At 42.9% G+C, this 19,044-nt stretch overlaps 1 protein-coding gene across 2 annotated transcripts in view; it reads left to right on the top strand.

The window, feature by feature from the left end:
• Positions 1-1,033: 1,033 nt before the first annotated feature.
• Positions 1,034-19,044, top strand: part of rftn1a (raftlin, lipid raft linker 1a) — a 23,887-nt gene continuing 5,876 nt past the window's right edge. The window contains exons 1-4 of one of the 2 annotated variants that reach the window (XM_039819730.1): positions 1,034-1,309; positions 7,140-7,291; positions 13,517-13,700; positions 17,719-17,827. In XM_039819730.1, coding sequence (XP_039675664.1) covers positions 7,144-7,291; positions 13,517-13,700; positions 17,719-17,827 — 441 coding nt within the window. In that variant the 5' untranslated portion in view covers positions 1,034-1,309; positions 7,140-7,143. Of the gene's footprint in view, positions 1,310-1,911; positions 1,988-7,139; positions 7,292-13,516; positions 13,701-17,718; positions 17,828-19,044 lie in introns of those variants that run through there. The other variant, XM_039819731.1, reaches the window with a different exon arrangement.

Genomic DNA, 19,044 nt, shown 5'->3' with positions numbered 1-19,044 from the left:
ATAGAACAAGAAAACAGAATACAATAGGCTACGAAGGTACAGAGTGAGTTTGCAGTTCAAGCCGGGCGCAAAGTGAGGTGTAAGTAAGTCGATGGATATGCGAAAGTGGTATGGTGATAACATAATATACATAAAATAAACAATCTATAACATTGCTGAGAAGTAGTAAAGAGTCAGTATACAGTTAGTGCAATTTACATTGTGGTCAAGATAGTGATGTGGATCAAGTGATCAGTTATAACGCACTGTATATAAATAGATAGTTGATATGAATGCTGAGAAGTAGGGAAGTCTCATGGAGGCCCTAGGTTTCTTTGCATCATTGTAAACACTGTGGTTGTGTATTTTCTGGGATATTTATTTGAAAATGTAGTGATGATGTTAGAGCATGGAGCTTTCCGACTGCAATGTGCCCACCTCTGCCACTCCCAGCATCCATAAGCCTGTCAGTGGCTGCTGCTTTTCAGTCAGGGTTGGATTCCCTGTCTTCCCTGGCAACAAGCCCATCATTTCTTGGTCACAGAGCGTTTTGTTTTTGTCACAGTCTAGTGGTGTGACTGGGCTCCCCAGGGTGCCCTGTCCAGCCCGTGACCACCCATCAGCCCCACCCACCTACACCCCAGTCAGACGTTTCTGAATTATGGATAAGTCTGGATCTTATGAAATATGAATTTTCCAAAGGAGACCTTTGAAAAGCACAAACACCTTGATAACCTTGACGGGAGAGCCACATCCACATGTGACTAACACTGAACCAAAAACTTAACACTTTTCACTATTGGTGCCAGTCTATGATTGGTGCAAAAATATCTGGATACAGTGCAAGTACATCTTATCTCTATGGTAGGCTACTTTAGTATATTCCACCCTCACTTTTCTAAGTAATATGCCATCACGGGGTAGTTTTATTCATTTAGGTCTTTATAGGATTCATACTGTCTCCCAAATTGTTTCAGAGTATCCAACCTTGAGAGCAGCTAGTGAGAAACAACAGGGAGGAGAGATAATGTTTGTAAGGCGCTCGCTCTTTTCCCTCCTCACACACGCTGGTGACAGAGAGCTAGACGGAGTGTTTATGAGCCGCCCGTGAGATTCAGCAGCAGTCAGCTTTAGTTTCAAATGGAGGATTCCCGTTTTGTTTCCATTGGATCGCAGCATCTGGCCTGATGTGTGCCTCGTCCCAGCAGCCGTGACGGGGACAGACAGAAAGACATTAAAGAGTAGAGGGACGCACATCGACAGACTCAAGTGTGAGCTGAAGCTTTCCGTCCAGCATACACTTAGCGCAGATTGGGAACGATCGTGATTGGTGAGTGGAAATCTTGTCTGTTCATTTATTGACGCTACAAAAGGTATTTCCACATTTATTTAGGATTAGTGTTGACACATTTATGATTATTGGCAATATGAGTGGCCCGGAACTAAATGTAATATTTCCAAATAACATGTGTGTCTCTCTTATTGACTCATTATCTTATTGTGAATTTCCTCACTGTGGAATATGATATTTCTTGGCTTTAAAAAAAAAAAGAAAACTTTTAAGAGTCAAGTAGAGGCGGAAATGCCCTCCTAAAATAAAGGGCAGGAGTCATAGAGAAGTCTTTGGAAACCTTTCACAATAAAACACTTGTGACAGAGAGAAATCCTCTTGGTTTAGACATTCAGCCAGTCTGCTTGATTTGTGTGATGTTGTGTGCCATTTGTTATCCGTGGCGGAACGAAAATGAATTAGCCCTCTGCTCACTGTCACAGGTTGAAGTGAACTCAAGATATGCGTGACGGAGTAAATGTGTCGAGCGCAGATGGAAGAGGGGGGTGGAGTGTGTGTGTGTGTGTGTGTGTGTGTGTGTGTTTTGTGTGTGAGCGCGCGGCGCGCGTCGGAACAAGAAAGATTCGGTGCGTAAGCGACCTGTCATGTATCATTTCCCGTTCACTAAACTACCGGCGTTAACGGGCAGCACCAGCTACCCACGTGTTGTGAGAGTGGGTAAGTGTGTGTGCGGCAAGAGAGGTTGAGGTTGAACGCACCAAAGAAGGAACATGTAATTTCAAGCTAGGCTGCACCCACAAAATGCAAGGGGCATCAATTAGTTACATGGATATGTATGGGTGCTCACCATATAGCTTGGAAATCTATTTGGAAGCACTTGAAAAAGCAGTCATTAGTGGTGAGTGACATCCAGTTTATTATACGGGCCATATTCTAGAAGTCATCAGGTATATTCTTACTGCTCAGACCGAAACGTTAAGAGTCTACCTCAGGGTTTAGTCAATTGCAGCCCAAACAATCTCCCTTTGTTAATAAACTGTTCTTTTAAGAGCAAAATAGGCTGTGCAAGTAACTGCGCGACAGACCGATACATCATTGTCATAATTCGTTTTTATCCTCCCCATGCAGCCTCATTAAAACGCTGTTTGAGGTGACTACTTTTGTTGCTTGCTGAAATCACACCTCCCTCCAGGCAACTTGACATGCTCTCAGCCTCCTCTGTCTGTCTCCCTCACTCTTTCTGTTCTGTCTGTCTCTGTTGCCCCCCCCCCCCCCCCCCACCCATCCTTCGATGTGGAGATCCAACCCAGTGGGAGGGAAGCCCACTCCCCAGGACTCAGTCTGTCACCTCTAATTTAGAAATTCAGTGAAACACATCCAATATAATACAACAATCATGTATTAATAATAATGCTACCGTTTTCATTGACATGTCTACATGTTTTTATTTATTTTTTTGTCAAATATCACACAGCTATAAAAAGTGACTTAATTCAGAGTCAAACTGCTGATAGGCTGAACATTCCTTGCATACACTGCGCACTCACAAGCAGTAGGAATTATGGCTTCTGAACAGGCCCATAAAGTCTTATAATAGAGGAGACTGGAAGCTAGTAATGTATTCGCTGATGAATTTGCTGATGTTTGCTATAAATCAGTTTAGTGCATCGGTGAAAAAAATGAACACAACCAGCAACTACTGTATATTAGATGCAGCAAAACAAACCTAACCCTCCTCCTCCGGTGGCCTGCGGTATAGTAGCTGTAGTCACCAATGATGCCAGACATTATGGGCCTTTTGATAACAGCTCACTCAAGACCCTGAAATAGCAAAATATCTAGAATCTCTGGCCGCTCTTCAACGTTTAACACAAAATGTTCGTATTGAAATGAAATGCCATCTGTGTTTGGCACGCACACTGGTTAAGGTCTGGCTATGAATAGGCTTCTGCAACCACTTGGTTTAGTTTTTTTTTATTTGAGAACATCAGACTATTATATAAACCTATTTACTCTGACCTCCACACATGCAACATTTTGCTGAAAGCCACACTGCTTCTTGCATTGGCCCCTGCTGTTTATGCTAATGCAGATTTGTTAAGAACATAACCGATAGGAGGCAGTGCTTTGAGGATATATATGGTAGAGCAGAGTGGCATTTTCTCTGCTAAGCCCATAATTATTGGGATGCTTCAAAGTGTGTTATCACACTTATACCGTGACCACAGAAAATACTGATTGGCTGGCAGGTGCAGATATTATATTGGTAGAGCTAGACCGTTAAATCAGGCAGTATAATGGCCTTTTATTGGCGTACTGCAAATATACCAGTATCGGTGTATATAGCGGCTGATAAATAACAAGAAATCACGGTACAGAAACACCAAAGATATGATTGAGCAATTTAGAAATCGTGTCATTTTTGCTTATTTATTTCTCATCATGTAGCTGTTGCTACCTGTAGCTAGTCTGCACAGTAGTGGAGTATAATTAGTGGGTTTAAATATGTATTTTATAATATTCACTGTAGTTGTAAAAAGAATGGCTAAGACAATATAAAGTGTCCAGCATGAATACATGTGAATTTTAACTACAGGGAGAGCCTCCCGTATAGTTCCTTCTATATTTACTGTTCATTTTCGTCTGTAGCTCTCCCTCTGCAGCGGATGAATGCAGACTCTTGGAAAGCAGACATCCCCCCCTGAGTGGCACGGGAGGTAGCAGAGCAGTGGCATAGCACAGACGGATTATGCTCTCGCTTAAATCTGCTGTCATTTCAAAACTCTCAGTTACAAGAGATTCTCTAATGAGAAGCCCTCTGCTACTCCCTGTCTATCTTCGTCTTTACTCCATTCTCTCGTTTTCACTTCTTTTATCTGTCTCTCTCTCTCTCCCGTTTTCTGCTGTCAAGGCCTTTTTTCTGTCTGTGTTTGTGTGAGAGCAAGTGAGAGATTCTGGTTGAAGTCAACATGTAGTGAAAAAGCCTTCATATGTTGCAAAAAGGGCCTTGAGTCTCGAAGGCACTGGAGTGTCTCCGCTACTACAACCACCTTGGTTTTTCAGTCTACGTTGTGTCCAATTACAGACATCTGTTTCTAAACTGAGCAGACAGAGTTCAACTGTTCAAGCGAGGCCTTTTTGTTTTGAAACAGAACTGTCAGAGTAAAAAAGGATGATGAGACGTTGGATCAAACCGTAAAGCTCTAGGCTAGTCAAGACCAAGACCACAACAAATCAGGTTTTATTTGAGAGCAATAAAACCAACTGCCACTAGCAACATAGTGAGCGACTTATTCCAAATTGTTTTGATATTTTTACACTGCATAATGCATAATGACATTTTTTGAAAATTGAGATAATTTGCATTGGGGTGAGTAGATTTGTATTAAAACACTAGAGCTAAGGCGAAGGATGAAAAAAAAAAGTGGATCCAAGGAGGAACTCACTGATGCAAATGACTCTCCACAGACATTTCTGTCTTCTCGGGGAAGACAGAGAGTCAGAGATTAAGCCTGCTAAACATCCCCACATTAACCTGCCCTGTGTCCCTGTTGCAGACAGAGCATATTAAAGCACGGCCCTGGAGGGAAAATGTTTGGGAGTGGATCTACATGCTCCAACTTAGTCATAACCCAGGGCCTACTTGACTGGCTGGCTGTCTGTCTGGAGACATTGTAATATTTTTATGGGACTCAGCAGGGGAGTACTTTGTCTGCAAAATCTCATTGAGCCACCAGACAGAAGGACTGGACAGACAGAGAGGAGGATGGAGGATGGAGAGGGTTGGAGTGCTGGGAGAGATTGTGGAAGGACATAATGTACCACTATAATGTAATAACAGGAAGGATCGAGGAAGGTAGACATGGGTGGTGCGACGTCAGTGAATTGAAGGAAAGAGTTTGGGGAAGGGTTTGAAGGGGCAAGACTGGAGGGAAGTTGAGACAATAAGAGTGGACAGATGGAGTGAAAGAAAAAAATCAGGATCAAGTGATAATGAAATAGGGAAGGTTGGGAGTTCTAGTAATCAAATGGACAAAACAAAGAGAGAATGACAAAAAATTACTGTCAGGCTAATCAAGGCCATTGTACCTGTAGAAAGAAGGGAGTTAGTGCTAATCAAGGACGGCGGACAGAAGAAGAGCAGAGGCCGAAGAGAAAGAGGTGATTAAGGCATGGGTCAAACAAGAGCAGAGAGTTGAGCGATGACACATTGAAGAGCTAATGGTGTGAGAGTTTAAGTGGGGAGCAGACAGGTCAAGAGGAGAGAGAGAGAGCGAGAGAGAGAGAGAGAAGATGATCAAATATATACTGTTGCCTCTCTCTTTCTCCTCCTCCAGAAGCTTCACCCCCTCCGTCTCTTCTCATTGGTCTTCATTATGAAAGCATGCTGTATTGAAAGAATAATGACTCTTAATTGCCAGTTCTTTGCGAAATTTAAAATGACGGTGTACTGTCTCAAGACAGATGAGGTATGAAAACCTAGTTGTAGATGCTGCCTTTTGCAACTTTGTAACCTTTTCGAAATGAACGTATTATGCAGTCAAAGCTGTAAGTCACCAAACGTGCGCGCACACACACACACACACACACACACACACACACACACACACACACACACACACACACACACACACACACACACACACACACACCAGGCTTAACGTCGTCTGTTAGGATCGTTAGCCGAGTTAATGTCTGTGCACTAGGCCCAATGGGAGTTACTGTGTCATTCTCCATGCTCCCTAAACAGATACAGGCATGCAGATATAGACCTGCCTTTGGGGAAGACATATGCACAAAGACACACACGGACACACACAGACATGCAGATGCGCACCTCACCGTGTGGCTCTTACAAGCCGTGGCAAACGGGGATATTAAGCGTAACTGTGGTGATGGTTTGAAGGTACCAACGCTGTCACATTCGATTAGCTTGACGATATTTGACCACGCCCGGCTCTTGTCCTGTTACCCCTCTCTCTTGTCCTCTTTTTTTCACACCCTCCACCCATTTGTCATTCCTCCTACTTCCAATTCCTAAATCACTTGTCCCAAAAGCCACCTCACTTCTTCTTGTTGCTCTTTTTTATGCAACTCAAATTTTAAGTCTGACGTCAAAAAATCTGTCCAATCACCTATCCTTGACAGCTTACACATCTGAAAAACTCTTTAGCATTAAATTTTTTTTCTTTGATAAACATATAAATTCTAAGCAGTAAACATCCTCTTTTTTCCTCCCTCTCTCTCCTCTCCTCTTCCTCTCCCTCTCCTCTCTCTCCTCTCTCTCTCTTCTCTCTTCTTCTCTCCTCTCACCCCCCCCCCCCCCCCCCCCCCCCCCCCCCCCACCCACCCAATCAAACAAACTTTATCTAGCAGGCAGGAAATCAGTCTCATTTTGTTTTTTTTCTGTTATCAAACATTGTCGCTCCTAATCAGTCCTACTAGATTAGAGTATCACAGCCCACCACGCAGGTAATGGCTGACACTTTCATATTTCAGTTTTATTGCAGTGTGTGTGTGTGTGTTGGTGTGAGAGAGAGAGTGTGAGAAAGAGAGAGAGAGAGAGAGAGTTAGATACACACATTATTCCTCGCAGCTTGAGCTCGCACGTGAGAAATAGCATTCACACTTGTCTGTGACTATTACACACACATACACACACAGATACGCACACGCACACACAATCTCTCTCTTTCTCTATTGGAAGTGCTAATGTGTTCTGTATATTTAGAAACTCTATCAATTCCATGTCTCCCACTCAAGTCTTTGTTAGCACCCTCCTCTGTTTTTTTTCTTTTCATTTCCCTTTTTTTTTTTTAAACACTTTCTAATGCCCTCTCCTCTCGTCTCTTCTCCTCCTCTATCACAGAGATATGGGTTGTAGGCTTCCAAAGTTGCGGAAGGCAGAAGAGAGGCGAAGCCCGGGCAATATCTACTCCACCCTTCGACGGCCTCAGGTTGAGACTAAAGTGGGCGTGGCATACACCTACCACTTCCTGGATTTCCTGTTGGGAAAAGAAGGTATGGATAAATTCTCATGTGAGGACTTATGTAATATTGTACTAATCCCCATATAGGTGCAAAGATTTTCCTCTGTCCTTTTTGGGTTGGGCTCGTGAAACCCAGTGAGGCGTGTACTTTATGTGACTTGACTTCTCCCACACTTGCATGCTTGAAATAGCCATGCGTTACTTGTTTCTTCATAACACACTTCTCTATCAAAGGTGATGGACACAAAATAATAATAATGAGGAACTAGCAATTCCAGCATTTAGTTTGTCCCTTCATCTCTAAGATGATTGATGTTAAGATTCTTGTTAAAGTAAAACCAAAGCCGCCCTCACAAATTTCAACAATGAAATAAATAAGGTAGCATCCATGGCATATAGTATGCTATTTTATGCTAAAAAACATCATCCCACAAGGCAGTGCTTCTTTGCTTCTAAGATGACAAATTGATGATGATTCAGAAGTTTCTGAAATCACTCACAGTAGAGTACCTTACTGAGTGTTTATTATGTACTGAAGGGAACAGCGAATTAATGGGTATTAGAGGAGGCGATTTCAGAAACAGCTCAAATGAAAAGAACAAATCTTGGCCATCACATGCAGCAGATCTGATTCAAATTTGTTCCAGTTCCACTCTAGCGGGGGCTCCAAGGAATCTGTCTCCACATTTGGTCATAATTCCAAGGTATTATTTTTCACTGAGCACCTTGTTCCTTTTTTAAGTATAGTTATCTACTTCAGTCTTCTGTTGAACCCTGTGCCTGCGTCGTCATCCTAAACTCTGGCTACAGTGTTTGCGTGTTCCACTCATAAAATAGCCACAGTTGCTGTTCCAACTTTAACTAGTTAAAATGAAATGTTTAGGTCAGCAACTTTGTGGAACTGTTTGTGTGTGTGTGTGCTTTTTTTTCCCGCTGTAAGTATCTTGAGGGGGGAAAGTGGCTTATAAGCTGAAGTTGTGTCTTTGTGCGGCTCCTGTTGCAGGGAGTTCAAAGAGTTCTGTAATTCTCAGATTCAGCTATATTGTGCACGCTGTAGCCATGCCCTCCAACTTCTCTCTGCCTCGGCCTCCCACAATAACAATACACTAAAGCGTGTGTGTGTGTGTGTGTGTGTGTGTGTGTGTGTGTGTGTGTGTGTGTGTGTGTGTGTGCATGCATGCTTGCGACGTCTTGAGAATGTTTGATGAGAATCCTCTAGAGGCATTTGGTTTCTAAAAATACTAATTCTGCCATTGTGTTTGTGTATACTGTGAAGAGATAGAAGGGACGGAGCGAGGGGAAAAGAGAGGCGAGGAGGAGAAACAGATAGTGTTGAAGCTGATATAAAAAAAAAATATCATGTCTTTTTTTTCTTTATGGCTTAATGTTTCTACAAGCCTGCCCTGTGCACTCCATTACCTGACAAGCTAGAGCAGGTGCAAGTAGATCACTGAAGTTCTTTTTTTAGAGGACTTTCCAATACAACACTGTAACAGACAGCAGGCAGAATGCCACAGCCAAGTGGCAATGGTCTGTTTGCCAGCCGGCTTCATTTTCAGCCAGCCCTATTATGTTTGGCAAATTGGTTAGGCTGTAGTGTTGGCTGAGAGAGATCTGGCAACTCGAAATGGTGGTGGTGACTAAAACAGACAATAGACATGAGGATTGCTCATCTTTCACTTTGCTAACAGCAGGAGCAGATAAATTGTATAATCGCGTATAACGTGCGTATAACGTGCACCAGCGACACACACAGAGATACAGAAAGACACACACACACACACACAGTTCAAACAAGCAGCAATGGCGGCTCATTCACACTCACACAAAACACTTTATAGCACTTAGTCAACAGAGTTGGCAGGTCATTTATATGGTAAACTCATTGACGCCACCTGAGCTGCTTGAGATAGGTATACTTTATTTTAGGATAAACATAGCTACTTTGAATTGATTGTGTTTGCGTGCGTGTGGTTTTGAGTGGGTGCATGCTTTCCTCTATCTGTGTCTGTCTCCCTCTCTCTCCATTTGTGATAGAGAGACCAAAAGAAGTGAAGGATTCCTTAAGGATTATCTGATTGTTTGTGGAGATTGAGAGACCTCATTCCCAGCAAAGGGATTTATTTGTATTTGTCCATGTGTGTGTGTGTGTGTGTGTAGGAGGCAGATAGAGGAATCTATATGTGACATGACATTGAGGAAACCCACGGTCAAATCCACGCTTTAATTCAATTTGGCTTCTATTAATGATATTATTTCCATGCCAGCGTGACTTGACGACTCCTACACAGTAATGAAAAACAAATATCTTTGCCGGCGCCCCTCTGAGATTTGTGAGACTAAGGTGGCTGTTTATTAAACTAAGTTGTGTTTCTCGGTAAGGGAAGATTTAATATTGAGAATGAAGAGGAGTGCATTGTGGTTTGTAACTTGACCTTTGACTGGTGGGTGATGGTTTCATCACCACCAGAAACTGTGTTGCTGATGATATAGTGCCAGCTTTTGTTTTACGAGCTTTGCTCTAACTGCAGGAGTGCTTTTAGCTGAAACATATTTCTGTGTGACTAAGCCCAACTTGCTCACATTGGGTCAGAGCGACCCTGTGGTGAATCCATGGAGGATGAGGAAATGTTTAATGTTTCAGGCATTTAGCCTGCGCTTCAGACATAGACCATTTGTTTGCTCCAAACCAATGTCTTATTCTACAGAACTGTCTTATTACTCTCTAATCACGAATCTACTGTGCCTTGACAGCCACCTTTACAATAGGTCTGCCATGATCTTCATTAGTCCCATTTTAACACTGATTGGTTACCTTGACATGTCAGCATGAATGTCGAGTATGAAATGTAACAGCCAGGTGTGACATTTTAACCCTCCTTTGTGTCGAAGCTGTGCTCGGATAACGAGCAAAGGATACGGGAGAAAGCAGATAGCATGAACAGAAAAGGGGTAGAGTGGAGAAAAAAAGGGGGGCGGAATAAAGTCAAGGAGTTGCAAGGAGAACAGAGGGTGAGAGAACGAATGGCATGTAAAAAAAAAAAACAAGAGATATGAGCGAGCGTTATTAGTCGGGTCTGGAGTGAGGAGGAAAGCCGAGTGCCTCAAGAGCGAGGAGGTGTGAGAATGAGCGCGCGGGAGTCAGGGATCTTGAGGATGTGTGAGGAAGTAAGTTAGGTGTGATGCTGCGTGACTAACGCTGGTCTCTGGAGCAGACATTGAGGAGCTGAACTCTGCTGATGACTTTCTGCCGCCCTGCAGAGACGGAGACCCACTAGGCTCATTAAAACTTACAACATGTGCCTAATGCTCAGCCGTGTGTGGGGGCATGTTTGTGTGGCTTTTCCGCTTCTGTATACCTGTCTGGGAAAAATTATTTTGACTGTCAGTGCCTGTGTGTGCGTGATCTACACCTGAATGCTGTGATAGATATTTCCTCTGTTGACAGAGACTGATATACCTCTGCCTTATGTGGTACAGCTTTTCTATCAGAATCTGTGTGTGATGTATTTGGCTCAGAGAGCAGGCGAAGCACAAATCCATCAGTTTGCGAGATCTTTGCTGCCTGACACACTTTTTCAGGCAAACTCATTTTTTTCTTAAAGATTGTCGAAACTAACTTTTTTTTCTAGATAATTCCTTCCCACTTCTTATTCAATAAGTCTTATTGGCTTGAGAGAATACCAACAAAGATGGCAGAGACATTCAGGGTATCACACGTATGTTAGTACCGTATGCGCCTTAAATGCCACACTGTGTTCTCATTTCTCTTGCTTGTACTGTACTTGTCAGCTATTTTTGTCAGACATTTCATGTGAAGCGGGGCCTTCTGAGGAGATCAGACCTCCTTTAGACAAAGCTCAGATGCTGACCAACGACTCTCATAGCCCGTGGGCTGCATTCCCAAAAACAGTGGGGAGAACCTGGCTCCAGGAAGCTGATTATTTTATAGTCACTGTTTTTGGCACATATCCTCGCCCTCCACAAACTTCTGCAAGTCATTAGAAGGCTATTTAAATAAACGTGAACCTCCAGCAAGCAGAGGGATAAGCCTTGAGAGTGGATGTGAGTATAGTAATCCCCATGCATCACCTAGCAGGCTTAGTGCAAACTCTTTCTTTCTCGTTCACACACACAGGCAAAGAAAGATGGCCCATACACACTTGCTGAGATACCGTGGCGCACACACCACAGAATATATGCTTTATAGTCACACACAGAAATTCATGGATTTTATACAAGGAATTAATAAGTCTTTTCAAACGGCTACAGGAAGGAGGATGACTCTCACACTCTTCACGCAGCTTGTGAAATCCAGGGTCAAAAAGTGAAGCGTCGCTCATGACACACGCCGGCTGTTATGTGGTCAAAGCTTCTGGGTGAAGACGGAAATAGCAGAGCGGGGATCAACAGCTGAACAGCCACTCGGCAGCGTCTCGTGTCTGTTAAACAATGCACTTTTGGACATCTGTACTGGCTTTTAAACTTGCATGTATGGATGCAAATGTTCCCACTCTATTATATAGCCTACTGTATACCCCCCCCCCCCAAACACACACACACACACACACACACACACACACACACACACACACACACACGCGCTTCCATTTCTTCCCTTCTCTGATCCTCAAAGTCCCAAAAACACTCACACGTACTCTCCTGCACTACACCTCCCTGCCCTCACTTGCTGGCACTATAAAACTCCACCCGGCTTTTCTGCCCTGAGCCGTTCCCATGTTCCCATTCTGGAGCGGAATTGCAGCCTCCCTTTAAATCCCACTGTGGCAGACAGTATAAATGAAGTCGCTTCCCAGCCTAAAGCGCTGCATAACACCCTAATAACTTCTGTATGCCTTGCCTGAATTAGCTGCAATGCCTTACTTATGTCTCGTCGGTGGGTGAGTGCCAGCCGTGCACAGCTAATGACAGCTAATGACTATTTACGGTGACAGGATCGTTGTTATCCCCCTGCCACCCCGCCCCAGTCTCCAGCTGTTATTATTATTATCAGCTCTGTACTGCTTTTGATAAGTCCCCACAGACACCCGTTTTAAGTGTTTGCTTGATGAAAGGCTCTCTCGTGGTTCAAAGCAGTTATGCCAAAATAATGTGACGGTTGGATTTTCTCTAGGAGTTTTTCTCCCATTGTTTAACTAAGATGGGAGTCAAAAGAGTGTGTGTTCATGTGCTTGTATCATAGCATGCTGGCCAGCCCCTCATATGTGTGCTTGTGTGAGTGTGTGTATGTGTGAAAACGCCAGATGATGGAGAACAAATTGAAAATGAGACGGCTTGCACATCTTTTTCTCCCTCTGTGTGTGCGTGTGTATGTGTTTTTGTGTGGGTCTAGTTAATTTATGCAGGTTATTTTCTCTTCTCCAGACCCATGCAAATGAGATTGAATGGGAAAGGATGACAAGCATTCAAGCACAAACAGACAGCCTCATCTCTCTCTTCAACACTGCTCTGCTTACTGCATCTCTCTTTCTGTGTCTCCCTTTTACTCATCTCTTTTTCCACGCTTCTCTCTCTCTCTCTCTCTCTCTCTCTCTCTCTCTCTCTCTCTCTCTCTCTCTACTCACACACACACACCTGGCTTCACTCAGTGATACAGAAACACACAGCAATACAAGCATGTGTTCTCTTAAAAGCCCATGAACAGAGAGTGAGCATTACTACAATACATCGACCCTGAGAGCGCAGCTCTCGCAAACATTACGCTCTCCCTGGTGGATTTGCCGTTGGGCCGTGACAGTTTGCTCCCATACGATAAGCTCCGCTAACCATTTTCCACTGAAGTAAATGGGTGTTCTTTCCATTGTGTTTGGTAATAAAGGAACCGGCTCTGTGTTAGTGATTGCTGCTAATACCACACGGCCAAACAAGCAATGTGATAGCATTGTCTTTTTAAGTGTGTGTTAAGAACACACTTTCCAGCATGCATAATACATGTATGTCTTTGCACATTTGATGTGTGTGTGTTTTACAAAAGCCAGACTGGTGATGGTGACAGTGAGGACAGAGGCTAATAGCTCTGGTGTAATTAGTTTCAGATTTAGCGTGAAGATGCCATGTGTTGTTGTTCAGGGGGAATTATCATAATGAAACATGCTCTGTCTTTGTTTCTTCACACCCTTTTTTCTTCCCTCTTCCTCTTTGTTCCATGTTTTTTTCCACTTCCAAATACCTCTTTTGCAACCTGTAATGTCCATATCTGACTCTTTTTTCCCCATGTTTTTTTCTCCCTCTCCAGAGGTGCCGGTGTCATCGGTGCTTTGTCTCTCCTCAGTCAGAGAGCTACCGGTTCAGGTCAGGGAACTCTACGCGCAGGGCTTTGTCCTGGTCGCCGTCCACCCGTTTGTCCATTCCTGCGGCCCCCGTCATGCACACATCCAGCGCCAGCTGCACCGGGCCGTTCTGGTTCGAGAGACGCCAAGGTACACAAATTAAACACACGCTTGTCTGCAGCATGAGCGCCACATTTGTAGAATAAAACAGTTTGCACCGTAAGGATTTTTATGGCAGAGTGATTGAGATAAATGAGGTGATTCATTTGCAGCCAGATTTAGACAATAGTTTGCAACTTCATTTTTTTGACATGGAAGCCAATTGAGACCCATTACCACAAGCTAAGTTCTGCACTTCACCTCCTTCTCTTGATGTGAAATTAATTGCATGAGTCAGCCACAAAAAATGACTAACTTTAGCTCACTGTCCCAATTCTTTCACTTTTGACTATACATGATAATATACTGTACTTTGTGACTCCACTGCATACTGTGTATCTCTTCTGTAACCCATTTATTCTCTAGTAAAAACTGCAATATTCAGTCACATTTGAGCAGAGCATTATTTTCATACCTCCCTGCTATCAGCTCTGGTACAGCATGCAAGCTGAGCTTTATTCTCTGCACCTTATCATGGAAGTTACTGACAGATTTGCTCCAAACAAACCGTGCAGAGTCCTGCATTCTAATATGGGTTTTAATAATGCCCATTTTTCCCATTTTGGCCCCAGGTTTGTCTCAAGACGTGTACCAGTTTCTCAATAAAGAGCGCGTCTACATTAATTACTAGTCATTGGTTCCCCTTTTCCCCAAATTCCTCATTCTGCATTTAGCTATGCTAGCGGCATACCTCTGTAGATGGCAATGTTGGTCTGTCGTTCAGTTGGGCCGCCACTTTGGTCCAGACTGTAATATCTCAACAACTGTTGGATGAATTTCCACATTCATGTTTCCCAGAGGAGGTTTCCTAGCAGGCCAAAGTTTTCACTTATCCAGGGAAATATATCAACAAATATATCTTTCCTATCTAATCTCAACATTTACCAGATGCATTGGTACAGCATTAGGTACAGACATTAGTTTCCCCCTTAGGTTGAATTGTAATGACTTTGGTGATGCTTTATCTCTAGTGCCATCATCTGGTTTAAAATTTCAATTTGTCCAATTATTTGGTTTTATGACCAAATACTAATAACTAATTATGTTACCATCAGCCTCAACTGTACTTTGTGTTTATCGCGAACAAGCAAATGTTAGCATACTAACATGCTAAACTAACGTAATGAACATGATAAACAAAGCTGCTCAACATCAGCATGTAATCACTGTCATTGTGAGCATGTTTGCCTGCTGATGGGCTGTTAGTCTATATCCACGGCGTTCCACTTCCGGGATTGTTCAGGTGCCGCCGGAAATTCCGCCGGGTGTCTTTTATTTCGGCCGGATGTCCATCACCTTCCGCGTTCTTTGTGTTGGCATTTTAAACTCCGGTGGATTTATGAGGACTATGGTTAACTGCTGCTCAAATCTCTGCAGGGTAAATCCAGACAGCTAGCTAGACGATCTGTCCAATCTGAGTTTTCTGTTTCATGACTAAAACAACCTTTGGACGTACACACGTTCCACCAAAACAAGTTCCTTTCTGAGGCTATTTTGCAGAGGTGCCATTGCTCTGTGCAGCACTTAGCACCGCCCAAGATGATTGTGATTGGTTTAAAGACATGCCAATAACCCAGAGCACGTTTTTCTCCAATCCCAGAATGCTGTGTGGACTAATAATAATAATAATAATAACTTTATTTGATATAGCACCTTTCACAGACAGAGTCACAAAGTGCTTCACATGATAAAAATTTGTACAAAACATAGTAAGTTATACAACAAAAAAAAAACTAAAAACAGTCATAAAAAGACGACATTTTACATACAGGAATCAAAAGCAAATTTAAACAAGTGCGTCTTCAGCTGCTTTTTAAAAGCTTCAACAGAGACTGCAGAACGTAAGACAATAGGAAGAGCATTCTACAGGTTTGGAGCCACCGCTTCAAAGGAACGGTCACCTCTAGTCTTTAAACGGGTTCGTGAGACAACCAGTAATCCCTGGTTAGAAGACCTGAGGGGCCTATTCGTAGTGTATGAATGGAGCAGGTCCGAGATGTACGCCGGAACCTGATCATGCAAAGCTTTATAAGTCAGAACCAAAACTTTAAATTTGATCCTGAAGTTAATCGGAAGCCAATGTAATGAGTATAAAATCGGAGTGATGTGCGACATCCTGCTAGACCTGGTTAGCAGCCTTGCAGCAGAATTCTGGACTAGTTGTAAACGGTCCTGGGACGATTTGCTGAGACAGGTGAAAATAGAGTTGCAGTAATCAAGCCGAGATGAAATAAAAGCATGAATAATCATCTCAAGCTCAGAATGTCAAACAGCTCCTCTAATTTTGGCAATGTTTCTTAAGTGAAAGAAACATGTGCAGGTCAGAGATTTAATATGTTGATCCAAGTACATGTTATTATCAAATATTACACCAAGATTTTTCAGTTTGGACTGAACAGCTGAGGACAAGGAGCCCAGCAGCTGACTAATCTTGGAAGCTATAGTGTCCGGAGCAACAATAAGTACTTCGGTCTTATTTTCATTGAGCTGTAGAAAGTTGTTTGCGAGCCAATCCTTGATCAAATTGAAACATCTAAGCAATTTCAACACTTTGTCAGTGTCTTCTGGCTCAAAAGAGACATACAGCTGGATGTCATCTGCATATAAGTGATAAGAAATATCTCCAACTTGGCTAATTATATGTCCCAGGGGGAGCATGTACAATGCAGACTAGCCAGACCCTCCTTCGCAGCGCTGTGGAGGAAGGTCTGGCAATGCGAGATTAATGGGCTGTAGACTCTTAGTCTTGTTTATTTGCTATCAATAGTATTTGAACGAAATATGTATTGCTTGCTAATAAAATAATCTTATATCCTTGTATTTATTGTAGCAATTTTACATACCATTTCCCAGTTATTTTCTGACATTTCCAAAACATATGTGAGTGATCTACAATACACCAAATGATCCACACTCTCCTCCAACATATCTGACATCAGCTTACTGAACTCTATGATAATTGGAATAAGAAAATGTTTATTGTATAGAGATCCCTGTGGATCAGACTTTGTGTCTTTTTCTTAGACAACCATATGTTGTTACTTACTCTATGCATTTAAAGGAATTACTTTGCTTAGCCTACAGGTTTGGTCTGTGTACTTTTTGTAATGTGAATTTTAAGGTACAGCGTATTGTATAGACACTCACTCACACACACCGACACGCACACTCTAGTGCACAGGCAGGTGCCGGGCTGTTCCTTTGATGCCCCTCCTGCCAAGTGGTCCTGCTGCTTCCTGGCACCTGTCACCGTGGAGACGGCTGATTGCATCATCAGCGCTCGCCAGAGGGGAACGGCACGCTGAAAGAGAGAAACCATCTTCTCCATTCTTTCATCTGCTTTCTTCAGTGATGGCCGTCCCCCCTTTTCTTTTGTCCTCCTTACCCCCCTCCGTCCCCTTTAACTCCGCCTTTTATCTCCCCATCAACGCCATCCCCTTTCATCAAAAAACCCTAAAAATGAAAGCAAAAAAATCTGACAGAGCTACTGTTTCAAATCTAGCTGAGAATGTCACTCACGCCTCAGAGCACAAGATATTACCACAGCCTTTCCACTGACCTCAATCCAAATCTGAAGAGGCGTATCTGAATACTCCTTTTATGATTGTGTCTTGCAGTGGGAGCAGAAGGAAATTCAGTCCCTCTCTCTGTCTAATAAGTCTTTTGTGATTGTGGTGAATGGGTGTTCCCCTTAAATGGAAAATTTAGCCTGTACCAGAATTGACATTATGTTTCTGCTGTGATCATTCTGGGTCAATGAGTGCTCGTGAACATGAGCGTGTCTGCCAGAAGGGATCTCGTTTAGACTGTAATGTTACTGGGTGATGGAACTGCTCAGGTGATAATGGACAGGAAACGAACCGAAAGGAAATGTAATGTTATAGCAATAATATGAGAACATTTGACATTTCCTGGTTCATAGGAGCAGAATTGAACTGAACTAAATGACATATGATTGATGCTTTTATACTGACTATTTGTTTAAATGATTTTATTCCTCACACTATAGTTCAGAGAAAAGCCAACTGAGGTGGGCAAGACATCGTCTGGAGACAGATGTGTGTGTGGCAGGTCACCAGGCTGCTGACCCAGAAGTGATCCAGAGCTACGTCAAGAGGGTGAGTTCTGTATTTTTGCAATGGGCCTTTCTGCCAGCAGACATTTTTACTTGTCATAGAAGGAAAAGCACAGGTGTTACTAATAACACCAACGACGGCTCTGTGCCATTCAAGCGCTCTAGTGAGACAGTGAGCAAGCATGCACGATACCAGCAACCTGAAATCAAAGCAGCTAAATGGAATTCAGCCATCATTATTTTCGTTATTTACACCTGTGCTTTTCCTACTGTGTCAAGACAAAATGTCTTTTGTGAAAAAGGCCTATTGTGTGTAGGGGCCTTTTTTTGCTGTTATTACCAGGGTATGTCAAATAGGATCTTTGTGTGCACCATGTCTTTAATGATGCAGGGTAGAGAGCTTAACATTGCTAGAATTACTTCAATGCAAACATGCAACAACAACTTCAGGTGCAGATCTGACACCAGTGCTCTCTTTTTTCCTCTCTGCAATTGGAGTTAGTTTTATAAGGTAACGTGAGGCCAGGGATTGCTGTGGCACTAAAAATAGAGTTGGTGGCCAGTTGTTCTATAAACCTTTTTTGTATTAGAGTCAAGTAATGTCATTTGAGTCAGCGTCAGTTGGTGATGAAGACTACAAGGTTGAAAATGAAACAAATGTGAGGGTGTGGAGTTAAAAAGAAGTCAGGTTAGCACACCTCTGTAGCCCGCTCCTCATCTGGAGGCTAGTGGCTCAATGCTACTGTAACCTAAGCTGCTACTACTTGCATAACACACCTGAGTTTTCGCCTAAACTGTCGGTGCATTGTGGGTAATGTAGGCGGCATGAATGTGTGGAATTAAAAACCTCATTTTCTTTTTTTAAATATTGTGAGTCTGAAAATGGTATATTAATGCAGTAATAAATCAGTGGATTCTTTTAAAAAAGCGATCTATGTAGAATCCACCCCTCCCCCCTGCTTAGTTTTTGCGTGTGTACCTCTCATGTTGGTGCAACAGTGCTGTGACAGTGGAGGAAACATTACGGGGCTCAAAGGGCTACAGGCAACTGCCTAATTGTCTGTGCCATATGGAAACCTTGCCTCTAAAAAAATAGATGGAGGAAAATAAATCAGCAAAACATACTGGGACACGGCTCACTATCCTGTAACTAGGAAACTGAAGGAGGAGATATATAATGAATGGAATGTCCCAGAAGTTATGGTAAACTTTAATGAGACTTAACCCTAAGATACCCTGCCAACCACTCATCACTTCCAT

This window comes from Perca fluviatilis, chromosome 13 (genome assembly GCF_010015445.1).
Source record: "Perca fluviatilis chromosome 13, GENO_Pfluv_1.0, whole genome shotgun sequence".
Taxonomy (NCBI): domain Eukaryota; kingdom Metazoa; phylum Chordata; class Actinopteri; order Perciformes; family Percidae; genus Perca; species Perca fluviatilis.
Note: the sequence above shows the minus strand (reverse complement) of the source record. Positions and strands in the feature narration are given on the sequence as shown.